Here is a 12552-nt window from a genome sequence, read left to right as displayed (position 1 = left end):
AGCTTAATCTGCTGTAATCTGTTATCAATCCATTTCCAAAAATCCTGCCCTCAGTGATGTCACTATTGTTCAGGGGAAATAGCATGTTTCGTCTGACCTAGTTAATGACTGCAAACGCAGCTGCTTTCAGCATGTCTTTATGACCTGTTACACAATGTTCAGAACAGTACACAAACAAGCTTTATATAGTTTATGGAAAGATTATCTGATCAACTGAACAACAGAATCACTTGGAATTTTGTTAACAGTCTAAACATTAGCAAAGACTACAGTCAATTATGTATTGAAAACTGTCCTGTAAATTAGCTCTCTTTTACTTCATAATCACAGAGTGCATCAAAATTGTATTACAGAAATGACAAAAAGTACCTGCATCTTTAAATGTTTATCTTTTTATGGATGATTCAATACTCAATATTTCTTCATCCTCTTAATTCTCCAAATTAATCTAGAGTAGCCTGTGTTTATCTATTAAATCTGATTTTGCGATCGTAAATGAATGGTAATCCACAGCTTAAGTCAAATTCAGTACCTCCAAAATGGAGTTTTTACATATTTCTGTCTCCTCTCCTACCCAATTCTTCAATTATCCTAGATGAAAATTCAGCCAGCCTTCTCGCTTAAGCAATATTTCAAATGTTCAAAGTTCTTTAAATGTATCTTGGAGACCACTTGGCTCAAACTGCTAAATCTGCCAGTAAAAAAATAATTTCGTCATGCTAATTCTTAAAACTTTATGTAGGGCTTAGTCATCTCTGTCTGGAATTTTGCTCTCAAATTTGGAGTGCTTCCTCTTTTGACTAAATCTTACATTGGACTATACTGTATAAGATGCAATTAATTTCCTGAATGATCATACTTCTACATCTCTCAATCCTACTTCTCTCTGTAGCAAAGTGGCTTCATTTTTCTTTTTTTTCTTACTTGTACTATTTTAGTCATTGTTCTGTTGAGATTAAGGGGAGAGTTCCTTCTCCTACCAGGCAAACTTGCACCACCACTTACATTTACTCAGTGGAAACCAGTACAGTAATACTTGGGATGTTCTATACTACTACCAAAGATCTTAAGACTTTCTCAAATATGCATTGGAGAATAATTAATGTACTGTATATTAACTAGGTGAAATGACTTAGGGAGATGGACCTCAACTAAAATTTAAAGATGAAATTAGCAAAGCAGTGCTTGAAAATTAAGGGATCACCTTTCAAAAGTCTTTTTGCTATTGCCTTTCCCTAATTTGCCAAATCTTACCAAATCAATACTGTACTGTATCACCCAAGTGACCAATTCAGTGGTGTAAACTATCTCCCTGGATTCATCTTGTCTGGTTTTTACTGGACTCCTGAGAGTTTACAAGTGAATCCATAAACCTGTACTAATATTCTATTTAAAACTTGGGTTCTTACTTCTAACAGTTCATACCCTTACAAATGCAGTGATTTACTTCAAGCTACAATGGAAAGTAACAGAAGATATCAGAAATCAATAAGGTAAAATAAACATTCCAATTAAAAAGTAAAATATACCTGTTCTAACTGAATAACTTGAGACAGGTCACCCTGAACTGGCTGTACAGCAGATGATGCTGCAACAGACCTCTGGTGGAGCTGTGACCTCAACTTTTGCAACTCCGCTTCCCGCTGGGCAACAACAACCTGGAAAGTTTTCATTAACTTGCAGAAATATGGTTAACACCACTCAAGTCTTCTATTTAACATACTTCCAATTTTATTAGTGCCATGTTACTGCATTACTCTAATTTCACCTGTTCTATATTGAGCATAAGGATGCTGGTAATTTAGATTAAGCAAAATAGAGTCGTCCATTCTTTTCAGACATTTTATTTCTCTACTCTTTCAATTCTTGACTGTTAACTAACTTTAATTTACTACAGACACATAAAAATGCTACGCAATTAACCTATAGGGTATTACTAACACTGATGACATTTTTTTTAATATTTAAGAGTTAACTTTACTTAATATCATTAAAGGGTACTTGCAATTCAAAAAAGTTCCTGAGACACAAAAATACCATACCGAGTACTTCCTTTATTCCTTGGTAATACAGAGATAATTTACTTCATCTCTTCAGTTCTTTTTATGCAAATAAAGATCTGCTAACTACTTTTAAAAAGTAACCATTTTAAAAATCCTTTGTGAATTTTAATATGGTACAGTATTAGGAATCAAATCAAACCCAAACAAAGCTCATGTATATAACAAATAAAACTACAAATCCTATTAACTGTAAGTCTTCAATTCTTTTAAAACCTAGACAAAAATCAAGCAGCATCTTTATATAGTTGTCAACCATGAAACCTTGAAAATAAGTACTTCAGAACATACCTTCAGCTGATTGACTTTAGCATCAACAGCAGTACTTAATTCATCATACTTCTGCTGTATCCGTGATTTACCAGCTGTCAATTCTCCAGTATGGCTCTTCAAACCATTTACCTCTTCTCGTGCTAACAAAAGGCTCTCTGTCAAGGAGAAAACATAATTTTGCTTATCCTGTATAAAATAACTGAAGGCTAACATAATCAAACCTAGCAATTTAATGCTGCAGTTTGCTAAACTGGCATAATCATCCTCAGGAACAGATTATGGCATAAAACTTACTTTGAGTTAAAGCTGGAATAATTACAAACATAAAAGTTTACCTTGAAAAGATAAAACTTCATTCGTTGATCTGAACATACATACTAAATCTCACAAATCTGGCTTTTCTTACCTTCTTCTTCATGAAAAGGCTTCTAAATCAAAGATAAAAGAAACCTATACTAACCTTGTGCATGAGAGAGGGATTCCTTTACACTGAGGTAGTCAGCAGTTATACTGTTAATATCCCGGGTTGCTTCTGCCAGCCGCTCCCTGAGTTCCTCTACAGTCATGCGGAGGTCAGAACGTTCACTTTCACAAGCCTATGTTACACCATAATTACATTGAAAACATTTAAAAGGTCTTGCTACAGTTTAATATCACATTAGAAAAATTAGCTACCTTAAGAATAAAACTGTGAGCTTAATTAACCAAAAACACTATGAACAAAGAAAGAGTAACTACAGTATGTAGATAACACAGTACAGTGACTATATTCAAAATGCAAGTACCATACATATAACACTACTAATAAAACCTACTTGAGTAACATTTCTTGCTATATATCAAAAATAGGAGAAAACATTACCTGCAGGTCATCCATGAATTGCTGTATCTCATTGTTTTTCCTCTGTATGGCTTCTTCCATCTCTTTCTTTTTAAGACGCCATCCACTAGACCAGTCCTTAATGCAAACAAATAAAAACAATTCAGCATCCACCTTGCAAAAGTAGTACAGTAAGTGTAAATGGACCAGTAAATCATTATCATCTACATGTAGTGACTACTGTATTACATTACTGAGGCCTTCAGTTACTATGAAGCAAAACCAATCACAGAGTAGTTAATAGCATCTCATCTGATTTTACAAGACGTAAGGTAATTTTTACATAATTAGTCTATTATAAAACATTAAAAATTCTTTAAATATAACAAAAGTAATTCTTACATATGCAATGTTTTCATCTTCAGCAATAGCCTGTGCCTGCGCATTAGCGACCATTGTTTTAAGTCTCGAAACCTCTGCCTCCAGTTCTTGTTCTCTCTGTGCATCACCTCTGCCAGCTGCTTCAGCTAAGCGACCTATTTCTTCTTCCAATGACACCACCTGGGAAAGCATAAAACATTTAACACAACTATATTCATTCATACCCATTACTTATAATAGTCCCAGGTTTACTAACCATGAATGTGGGGATGTTATGGTAGTGTATGTGGGTGTTATAAACACTTAACAGTATCAGCAAACAATAACACAGAATTCTGGCATAACTATTCAGGGAACTTTTAGCTTTTCATTTACACAAATATTGAATAACACTGCACAATAAGTTAACACACTATGATATTCAAAATACAAAATGATAGTATATCTGTAAAAAGCTATAGCATGTACTACATAATTCAATTTAAAAAATTGCCATGCTTTTAAGCACAGTATCAAGAATCTTCTATTGCTAATATGATAGAAAAAGAAATATAACATATTACCTTACTTGTATTAATGTATCATCACACCACCTATTATTTTACTAATTATTTTACTTCAGATCTCTTTGGTCTATCCTGACAGCTAATCAACTGCTTTAACTTTATAAGGCACTGATTTTCAGTTTTGAGGCAGACATACTCTTCCCATACTACCAGAGGTATCAAGTGGGAAGAATGCTAAGAAACAAGTAATGAAATAGATACTGTGGATGATATACATCACAAGGGAGAACATCTCAAAGGGAGTCTTGTGGAAACTGACAGACGCAGCAAGACTAGAAAAACTAAATCTATTAAAACTTTGTCTTACTGGGGAGCAAGACCAGTGTTCCTCCTGCAGGAGAAGGAATAGTCCTAAATAATCATGCCGAATAACCAGCGGAGAGACTCCTGACCAACGCTGTTGTTGTAGCCCAAAGGCCAGTGGAGAGGGCAGAAAACACATAAGAATGGGGGGGAAGAAATTGGACCAAAATGATGGGGGAAAATGTAAAAAATTGGGTTGACAGTCATGTGAATGGGTGGTTCCCCAACTTCTCACCTCCTTGCTGATAGTTAACTACCCTGTTAGCATGTTTCGACAACTAGACAAGCTGTCACCAAAAGTATATCCATATAAAATACAGTACGAAGGTCAGCATCCTTGTAGGAATAAACCATGTTCCCAGGATCATGTTGAATCTTTACCAAGTTCTTAATAGCTAAGTCAGAACTAAGTTTATTTTTGTTAATTCCAATTTTCTCTAGGAATGGAAATACTGTATGTAAACAGAAAAAATGAGTTGTTTGACTAATCATTTATTAAAATTACAAATACAGTATATTTACCTGAGAATACTTGCACATCATGACAGCTTGTGTAAGTGTAAATAAAAGCTTCCAGCTTTTCTACAGCTTTGTCCCGTGACCGCAGCTTTGAGATTCCTGCTAAAGTCTGTGAAATTAGGATAAAAAGTATGAAGTTCAGATCAACATTTGAAAAATCTAACACTACTATACAAAAAACCAGGCAAATTATCTTCCTTCTTAAAAATAACCAAGCAAAAAAATTCTCCTATAAAGAAATTTTTAACAACTGTCTATATTTTTCATGTTTTATGTTCGTTTACTTATACATAGAGGAGAAAGCTGTGAGTCTTTGTTGCAATTTCCACTGCAGAATTCCTTTAAGAATGAATTTCCATCAAATGGTGCCTAAACATCATTCAGACTATTTTCCCACATCGTGTCAAGGATATTCACATAAGGTTCTCTCAAAACACTATTTCTCTGCACTCAGGTCAGAAGACAGGATGCAGAGGATTTTCCTGAAAAATATCTGATATTGTGAAATAAAATAAAGAGCTGTGAATATCAGTGCTCATATATATAACAAATGTTCTTATAAATGCTTATGGAAATGAACTGAAAGTTTGATGCACAAATGTACAGAGAGAGAGAAAGAGAGAGAGAGAGAGAGAGAGAGAGAGAGAGAGAGGGGGCATATATACCAGCCTTCTGTAAGTGAGACATCCATCACTTCCAGCAAATGAATAACTGAAGCAGTGATTTAGGAAAAAGTAATATAGTTTCTTTGAGTACTGTCGTCCAAATTTAAATCTTACCTGGTATAGTTCTTAGCTCTTCTTCTCCCATTCTGCAGCCTCCTGGTAATCCCAAGATATTCCCACTTGATTCCCATGATTTAGCATTACACAATGCTGCTTGCTGTCCAAAATCACAAACTGAAAACAATGATGCAAAGCCCACTACAATGTCTATATAGATTTTGCTGTCGTTTGCAAAAATGAACTGAGTTCAAGTAATATAAAACTGATATTACAGAAAGAAAAAAATGGTTATATGCTCTTTCAATGTTGTTGCTGCATTTCAATACAATGTCAATGTATAATTGAAAGGTAGAAACAATTATGCTCAACATCTTGTTCTTTTACACTATTATGTCACAGGTATTGTGAAATTATAACTACTGGAAAGTCTTAAATGATTTATTAACAAACAAGTTATTACTTAATACAGGACATTAAAACCTGAGAACCACACAAAAAATAGGCCACCAAAGAAACCAAACTGACCTCATTAATGATACTGTATTAAAGGCCTTGTTGCTACAATAGAATGCAGAGAATAGGGAAGGCCAGTTGCCCTATTGATGTTTTGCTGTCTACCTGCAAGCATCAGTCATCCGTGCATTGTGAAACTTCCTTCACATTCAAATTCCCAAGCCACTTAACCTAATCTATAAATCATACTAAAGTAGGTTATCTCACACCTCCACTGCCATTAGCCATTAAGTTTAGCCCCACTTCATAAACTCTTATTGGGGAAAAGATTCTGTACATTTATTCATAAAACTATATGTGATAAAACAAGGGTAGCGATATGAAAATTGGCAACTTAAGTGCAATGGTGTTGAACCTCATAATGGTGAAAACTTAGAGACTTTTACTGTACTCTGGCCTGAAGACCTTCACAACCTTTAGGTAATGTATGAAAAATACTGGTTTGTCATGATATAGGCATGTTTTTCCAAGTCCTGTGTGTGTCTTTTGGACTACACTACTGCTGGGACATCACTTATTCTTGTCTTACTTCACTTAACCTCTAACAACTGTGTTGGACCACAGTGGAAAACACATATGCCTCATGCATTGTCGTAAAAATAAAAAAGCAATTGCAAAATAGCGAGTATGGCAGCATCTTATACCTACAAATACAAACCAATTTCATCATCACATCTCGTTGCATAAACGCCATTATCCAGCTACAACAGTTACAGCATTCATAAATTAATCCATTGAGGAACAAAAATACATTTCTTTGAAACATTTTATACAATAAAACAGTCTATAATCTACAAAGAAAGAATATTCTAGAATATTCAGTAAAATTCTGACACAAGGCTTGGATTTATCATCACCTACCCAGCAATGTAAGTCAATGGGCCCTCAAAGTATTATTGTGTTTGTTTACTTCAGAACAACAAGACCTCCACTTCCAATGAGGTTTTCTGCATCCACTGAGGGTCATATCACTTAGCACACAAAACTTTCAAAGGAAAAGGTCTATTAATCTCTGATTTTGAAATGTAAAGTAAATTCAATCTTGATATTTTGGCTTCAATGAAAAGCTAATACTAATACTAACTCATTGCCAATGAGAGTGATAGGGCCTGATATGTGAACTTTGAAAGATCAAAATCTTCCTAGGTACATGAATAGCCAAGCCTAAACTAAAAATAAGGTGAATCTAAGCCGGCTGTCCATGTGAGCTAGGCTATGGCAGTTGACATTTTTCTATAGAACTTTGCCGGAACAAGAATTTAGTAATATTTTGTCAGCTTTCGGCTGTAATTAAGCTGTAAATTATCTTAGAACTAGTGGTAAAACCCTTTGAGAATAGCTAACAGCAAGGGAGACCTGTTGGGAATTTGGGTTTTGGTGGGTAAATAACTTGGGAAAAAGGTTTTGGTACCTTATTGTTGTATTTCCTGTTATATATGTCATTTGGAACATGAAAAACAAGCGAAAAGATGGGCTTAATAAATGGATAGTGAGTCAAAACCAAAGGCACTTTTTTATTCATTATTAGGAAACTACTGATTCTAAGCTGTAACATGCATGCGCTTCAGCTTGGTTCAATCAATCGAACACTTCAGTTGTTGGTTCATCAAGCTTAGTAGAACTGCGAGAGACTGGCAATTGATGTTTTTCTATGTTATTTTACTTGCTGAACAAGAATTTAAAGTAATTACCTCTTGCAGAAATTGTAGAGCATGCAGTAATCTTTAAAAATGCGATATAAGGCGCGCAGCGGATTTCTGCAGCCAACTATAGAGAGCCACCCAAGTTCAAGCGAAATGGTAATGTTTTGTTTCCCGTTACAAAGTCAACAATTGGTAGCGGAGCTAGACTAAAGCAATTGACGCTTTATATGTTATTTTAATGGTTTTTTACAAGAGTTTAAGGTAATATTTTGCCGGTTGGCTGCTCTAAAACTGTAATTTAACCCCTGAGCTGTGTGCACGATCCAAAGTGGCACAGATGTGCAGTTTTCAAGGGTCAATTACATTTTAGTTACAGCCTGACTGACAAAATATTATTTTAAATTCTTGTTCTGCAGGTAAAAATAAACATAGGAAAAACGTCAACTGCCTGGAAAGCTAGCTTCACCGCGGTTTACAAACCCTTAGAATTACCAATTAGAAACTTATGTCATACAGAGGGAACCTAAATTCTACACAAAACATGTACAACTGTTCTTCGGAGCTGTCATGACTACCAAAGAAGTACCGCCCTGGTAAACTAAAGAATGCTACCGCAACCCTCTGGTTCAGCAGCTACTTGTTTAAATGCAAAATTAGCGTTGCGTTGAGTACCAGCCCCTTGAAGTTGAACTTCAAACTAACAAAAGACTGATGAAATATCACAAACAAATAAGGATTATGCATAAGCAAAGACAGTAAATTTCATATGACAAGCCAGAACCAAGCCGCAGTAGTGATCCCAGTTTGCCCCAATAGGAACCTGATAAGACGGAGGTCGGGAAGAAGAAATAAATCGTCACATTAATCCAGGAAGACTAACCTTCTTGTAACATCTGCTTTAGCCTCCTATTACATTCTGGTAATAGCGCAACCCAACTTAATGGCTTCTGCTTTAAACCCTTGACATGGGCCTCTTACAGTCCATCCTAAAAATAACCTATCCGTCAGATCTAAACTGACTTAAAATAAATAAAATGTTGTCTAAAGGACTTAGTACAAGGCCGTGACCCTACGACTGAGAAGCAATAGCTCATCGTTCAATATACCTAAATGATTGGGTTTAGCTTATTGTAATACCTCAATAATAAAATAACAGACAAGCGTCAAAACAATATCTACCATCGACGTCCTCCGCAGGGTCTGATAAATCGTAAAATCATATTTCAACCAGTTTGACAGGACCTGATATTTTTTCAGAAATTTGGTATGTGTCCTGTTGTTGTCTGAATGACGTCACTCAAAAAGCAAGCAATAAGAAACATTGCTTCGGGTTCCGCGCCAATCAGCGTCGCCTTCATTAACTGTTACCTTAGACGCGCGAGCTCAGTCAGCTGTCAGTTTGATAAAAGTACAGTTCAGTATATACATATTAAATATTTGTCAGTCTGATAATCCCCATACTTCGCAGAAAAAGAGGTATAAAGTGTTTGAAGTGTTAATTAGAATCTTTTATAAAATATAATTTCGCGCAAAACTGATAAAAATAGTGAAACTAATCAGTGCTATAAGATTGACAGCAGAGAACGAATATTAAAGGGCTAGCGTAAACAAAACTGCGGTGATTGAGACTTGGAGGATGAAATTTTAGTTACATTATAAAAAAGAATGCGCCATCAAAGAGGATGTTTTATTTGAAAGCACACTAGTTATATGACTTTTAGATATTCATTCGTGTAGTCAAAAGTGATGTTTAAAATTAGTCCAGTCGTGTTTTATTCATTTACTTATTTCCTCATAATTCAACTAATCCTACATTCCTGGAGAATTCGTCATCTCCACTGTGTCAAGTAAATCTTTAATTGAAATTCTATTCTCTGAACTGACTCATCCGAAGTTCCAAATCTAAATCGATCTTCAAATCCGCGATCTAGGCTATTCTCTGCACTGACTCACTAATCTTCCCCAAACAAAATCGATCGGGGACTGGACAGTTAAGGATTCCGTCCAAGGCTTCAAAAAGGCCCTCTTGTAACAATCTCATGAGTTGAAACAGGGGCAAAAATTAATAAATAATCATTAGGTTATCTAAATTTACGACATAAAATTGACTGTCATTAATAAACGTGTGCACTAGAATATTCAACATCAGTTTCTAAATAAAAAAAAGTGGAATCTGAATAATTGGATATGATTTACTATGAAAACTACATTATAATGTGACTTAAAAATAATAACATGAAGAATACTTAAGAAAGTTGCATTTAATCCTAAGAAATATTTAGGCAGTAGGTGTAGGATTTCATTTGCATTTTGAAATGATGGGTGGATGGGTTTTCAGAAATACCCTCACGATTTAGTATCAGTTTACATATTATTTTTACGTTTTATAGTCATATGGCTTTATTTATAACCGATTAAAAGGCTAAAAAAGAAGTTTCTCAATAGAAAGAGCGATATTAAATGGCCAGAAGATACGAGAGGTGTAGTATCAGTGTGACAGAGTATGATGTACATCTATTTCAGAATTTGATGCCATTTTATATATAAAAAACGTGATTACGCTAGATAAAGTGATTATGTAGTACATAGATCAGATTTATACTGCAGCAACACAACAACAACATTACCAAAAATAATGGCAATAAAAACAGTAAAAATATACTTCCTACCGAAGTTGATTTTGCAATAATTACTTGAATTATAAGAACAGTGAAATACCTCTATCATTACCTAAAATATATAAGCCCCGTTGCGAACATTTGTTAAAATGGAATTAACCACGCGTTTCCCAAACAGGAGGAGCTCGTTGACGCACAAGATCATCGGAATGTATCAGAATAAAAAGAATGCAATAAAAAGGTATATCAAATATCTAACTTTTTACTTCATTCCCTTCTTAAACGTCATTAAATACGAACATTCGTAGTCCGATGTAGAAAAAAACATTACAGAAAACGAGTAAGAAGTTCCGTAAGGGTAAATTCAATGTTGTAAGGTGTCAAAGAAACGAGCATAGTGTTACTGCTGATTTATTACAGATCCAGGCGGGTTGATATTATGGCGACTGGACGCCGGGCCGTGAGAGACAATGGAATTGACTGGGTGACCTGAGGCTTCGAAACAATAAACAATAATATACAGTGAACGAGTACGGAATTACAATGGCGAAACATACAGAGATACAATATGATACAGTCTTGATGCTCAGAATGAAGAAACATGTGATACACAATGTGACATCTTCGTGAGCAAATAATTTCATAAAGTAAAATGATTAAAATATGTGACCTGGCACGTTTAGCGTGACTAATTTAGTTTAAATAAAACGGGAAGTCACCAAAGAAAACAAGCTCAGCGGAGACTTAATTAATGGCGCCGCGAAACACTATCCTGGCGCCAGGTGGTGACTTTACAAATACTCCCAAGACGAGGGACGCGTCTGATTAATCCCTGTACCTGGTGGGACGCTGAAGGGTGCCGCGGCTCCTTGAGATAACTGAGGGCCTCCTGCTTGTGAGGCTGCTGTTTGGGCGGTCCCTTCCTGGGCGGCCGCGCCTGCGGTGGTGAGGGCGTGCTGGAGTGCGTTTGGGCGGAAGGGGTGCTGCGACGCTGCCGGGACTCTGCGGGATTGAACTTCTTGCTGAAGAAGGCGATGGGCTGGGAGGCCAGCTGATAATTTGCCTGAGAACAAACGCAGGCAACGCACTGGCGCTCTGTCACAGCTGGAGGGAGCCTTGGGATCCTGAAAACAGGCTGCTGCCTTGCGAGGGCGTCATTCGGGAAAAGGCTTGTTGCTGGTTGGGTCCCAAGACAGGACTTCGGTTGACCCTTAGACTTCCGCCAGGGGCCGTGGTGTGCGCGATCCCGGGATGAAGGTCAGGAAGCTTACCATCCCGGGCGAACCCTGGATCGCCTTGATGGAGGTGGGTGTCGGAACCTTGCTACGTCGCTGCCACCTTCGATGTAAGAGGCTGATGCCTGTCGGAGATACCTCGTGACTCCAGAACTCTGCTTTCTGGACGCCAGCGACATCCACTTAATAAAACGGACGATTTAGGCCGTTTTCTCTTGGGAGGCGCTGGAGGACTGCTTTGATGTGCCTTCTGGTGTTCGCCAGAGACCTGGAAACATGAGAATGCCGTCGACTTAGCAGACGCAGAATTTTAGGTCCCCAGGATGCTGTCCATGAGCCGCTGAAGGTGGCCTGCCTGCTCCTCAGCCCGAAGGTGAGAAGGCGCACATAGGACCCGGGAAGGGCGATGATGGGATGGCTGTCTTTTTGGTATGTCCTCCGCAACAGGTACCTGAAAATAAGATTTAAGAAGGTCCAATGAAGGAATATTTTGGCCCCGTGAAAGGAGGCCGAAGGTCTTGCATATTGGGCAGAGGGTAGTGGTCGGGCCTGCAATGTTGAGCCGCCTGTAGTCGCCCGCAGGGTCTCCAGGAGCCGTCCGGTTTCTGCACCATGGGAGGGGGAGGCCTGGACTGGAGGCTTTCCTGCAGATGCCCATCCGCTCCATCTCCGCGAATGCTTTTTCGCCCTCTGCAGGCGCTGAGGGGAAGCCTCATGAACTTCGCATGTCGGGGGCCGCTTTAGTCACTATATGGTGGTATATGCCGTAAGCTTGGCTGGCCCCGGGACTTGGCGGCTCGGCCTTAAACACCGGGAACTCCGGGCGAAGGTGTGCGCACTGGTGGGGGGGCGACGGCGCTGATGGTGGGTCTGGGTCCCTGCCGCAACGGAGACCG

The 12552-nt window shown here is 37.7% G+C and overlaps 1 protein-coding gene across 1 annotated transcript in view; it reads right to left on the bottom strand.

The window, feature by feature from the left end:
* Nucleotides 1–11835, bottom strand: part of LOC136836648 (centrosomal protein of 290 kDa-like) — a 47494-nt gene extending 35659 nt beyond the window's left edge. Inside the window, 8 exon segments of the mRNA XM_067101117.1 lie at nt 1530–1658; nt 2352–2488; nt 2794–2929; nt 3196–3291; nt 3556–3714; nt 4926–4973; nt 4975–5031; nt 11707–11835. Coding sequence (XP_066957218.1) covers nt 1530–1658; nt 2352–2488; nt 2794–2929; nt 3196–3291; nt 3556–3714; nt 4926–4973; nt 4975–5031; nt 11707–11835 — 891 coding nt within the window.
* Nucleotides 11836–12552: the final 717 nt, after the last annotated feature.

The sequence above is a fragment of the Macrobrachium rosenbergii genome, chromosome 56 (genome assembly GCF_040412425.1).
Source record: "Macrobrachium rosenbergii isolate ZJJX-2024 chromosome 56, ASM4041242v1, whole genome shotgun sequence".
Taxonomy (NCBI): Eukaryota; Metazoa; Arthropoda; class Malacostraca; order Decapoda; family Palaemonidae; genus Macrobrachium; species Macrobrachium rosenbergii.
The sequence above is the reverse complement of the archived record's forward strand: the minus strand, read 5'-3'. Positions and strand labels throughout refer to the sequence as shown.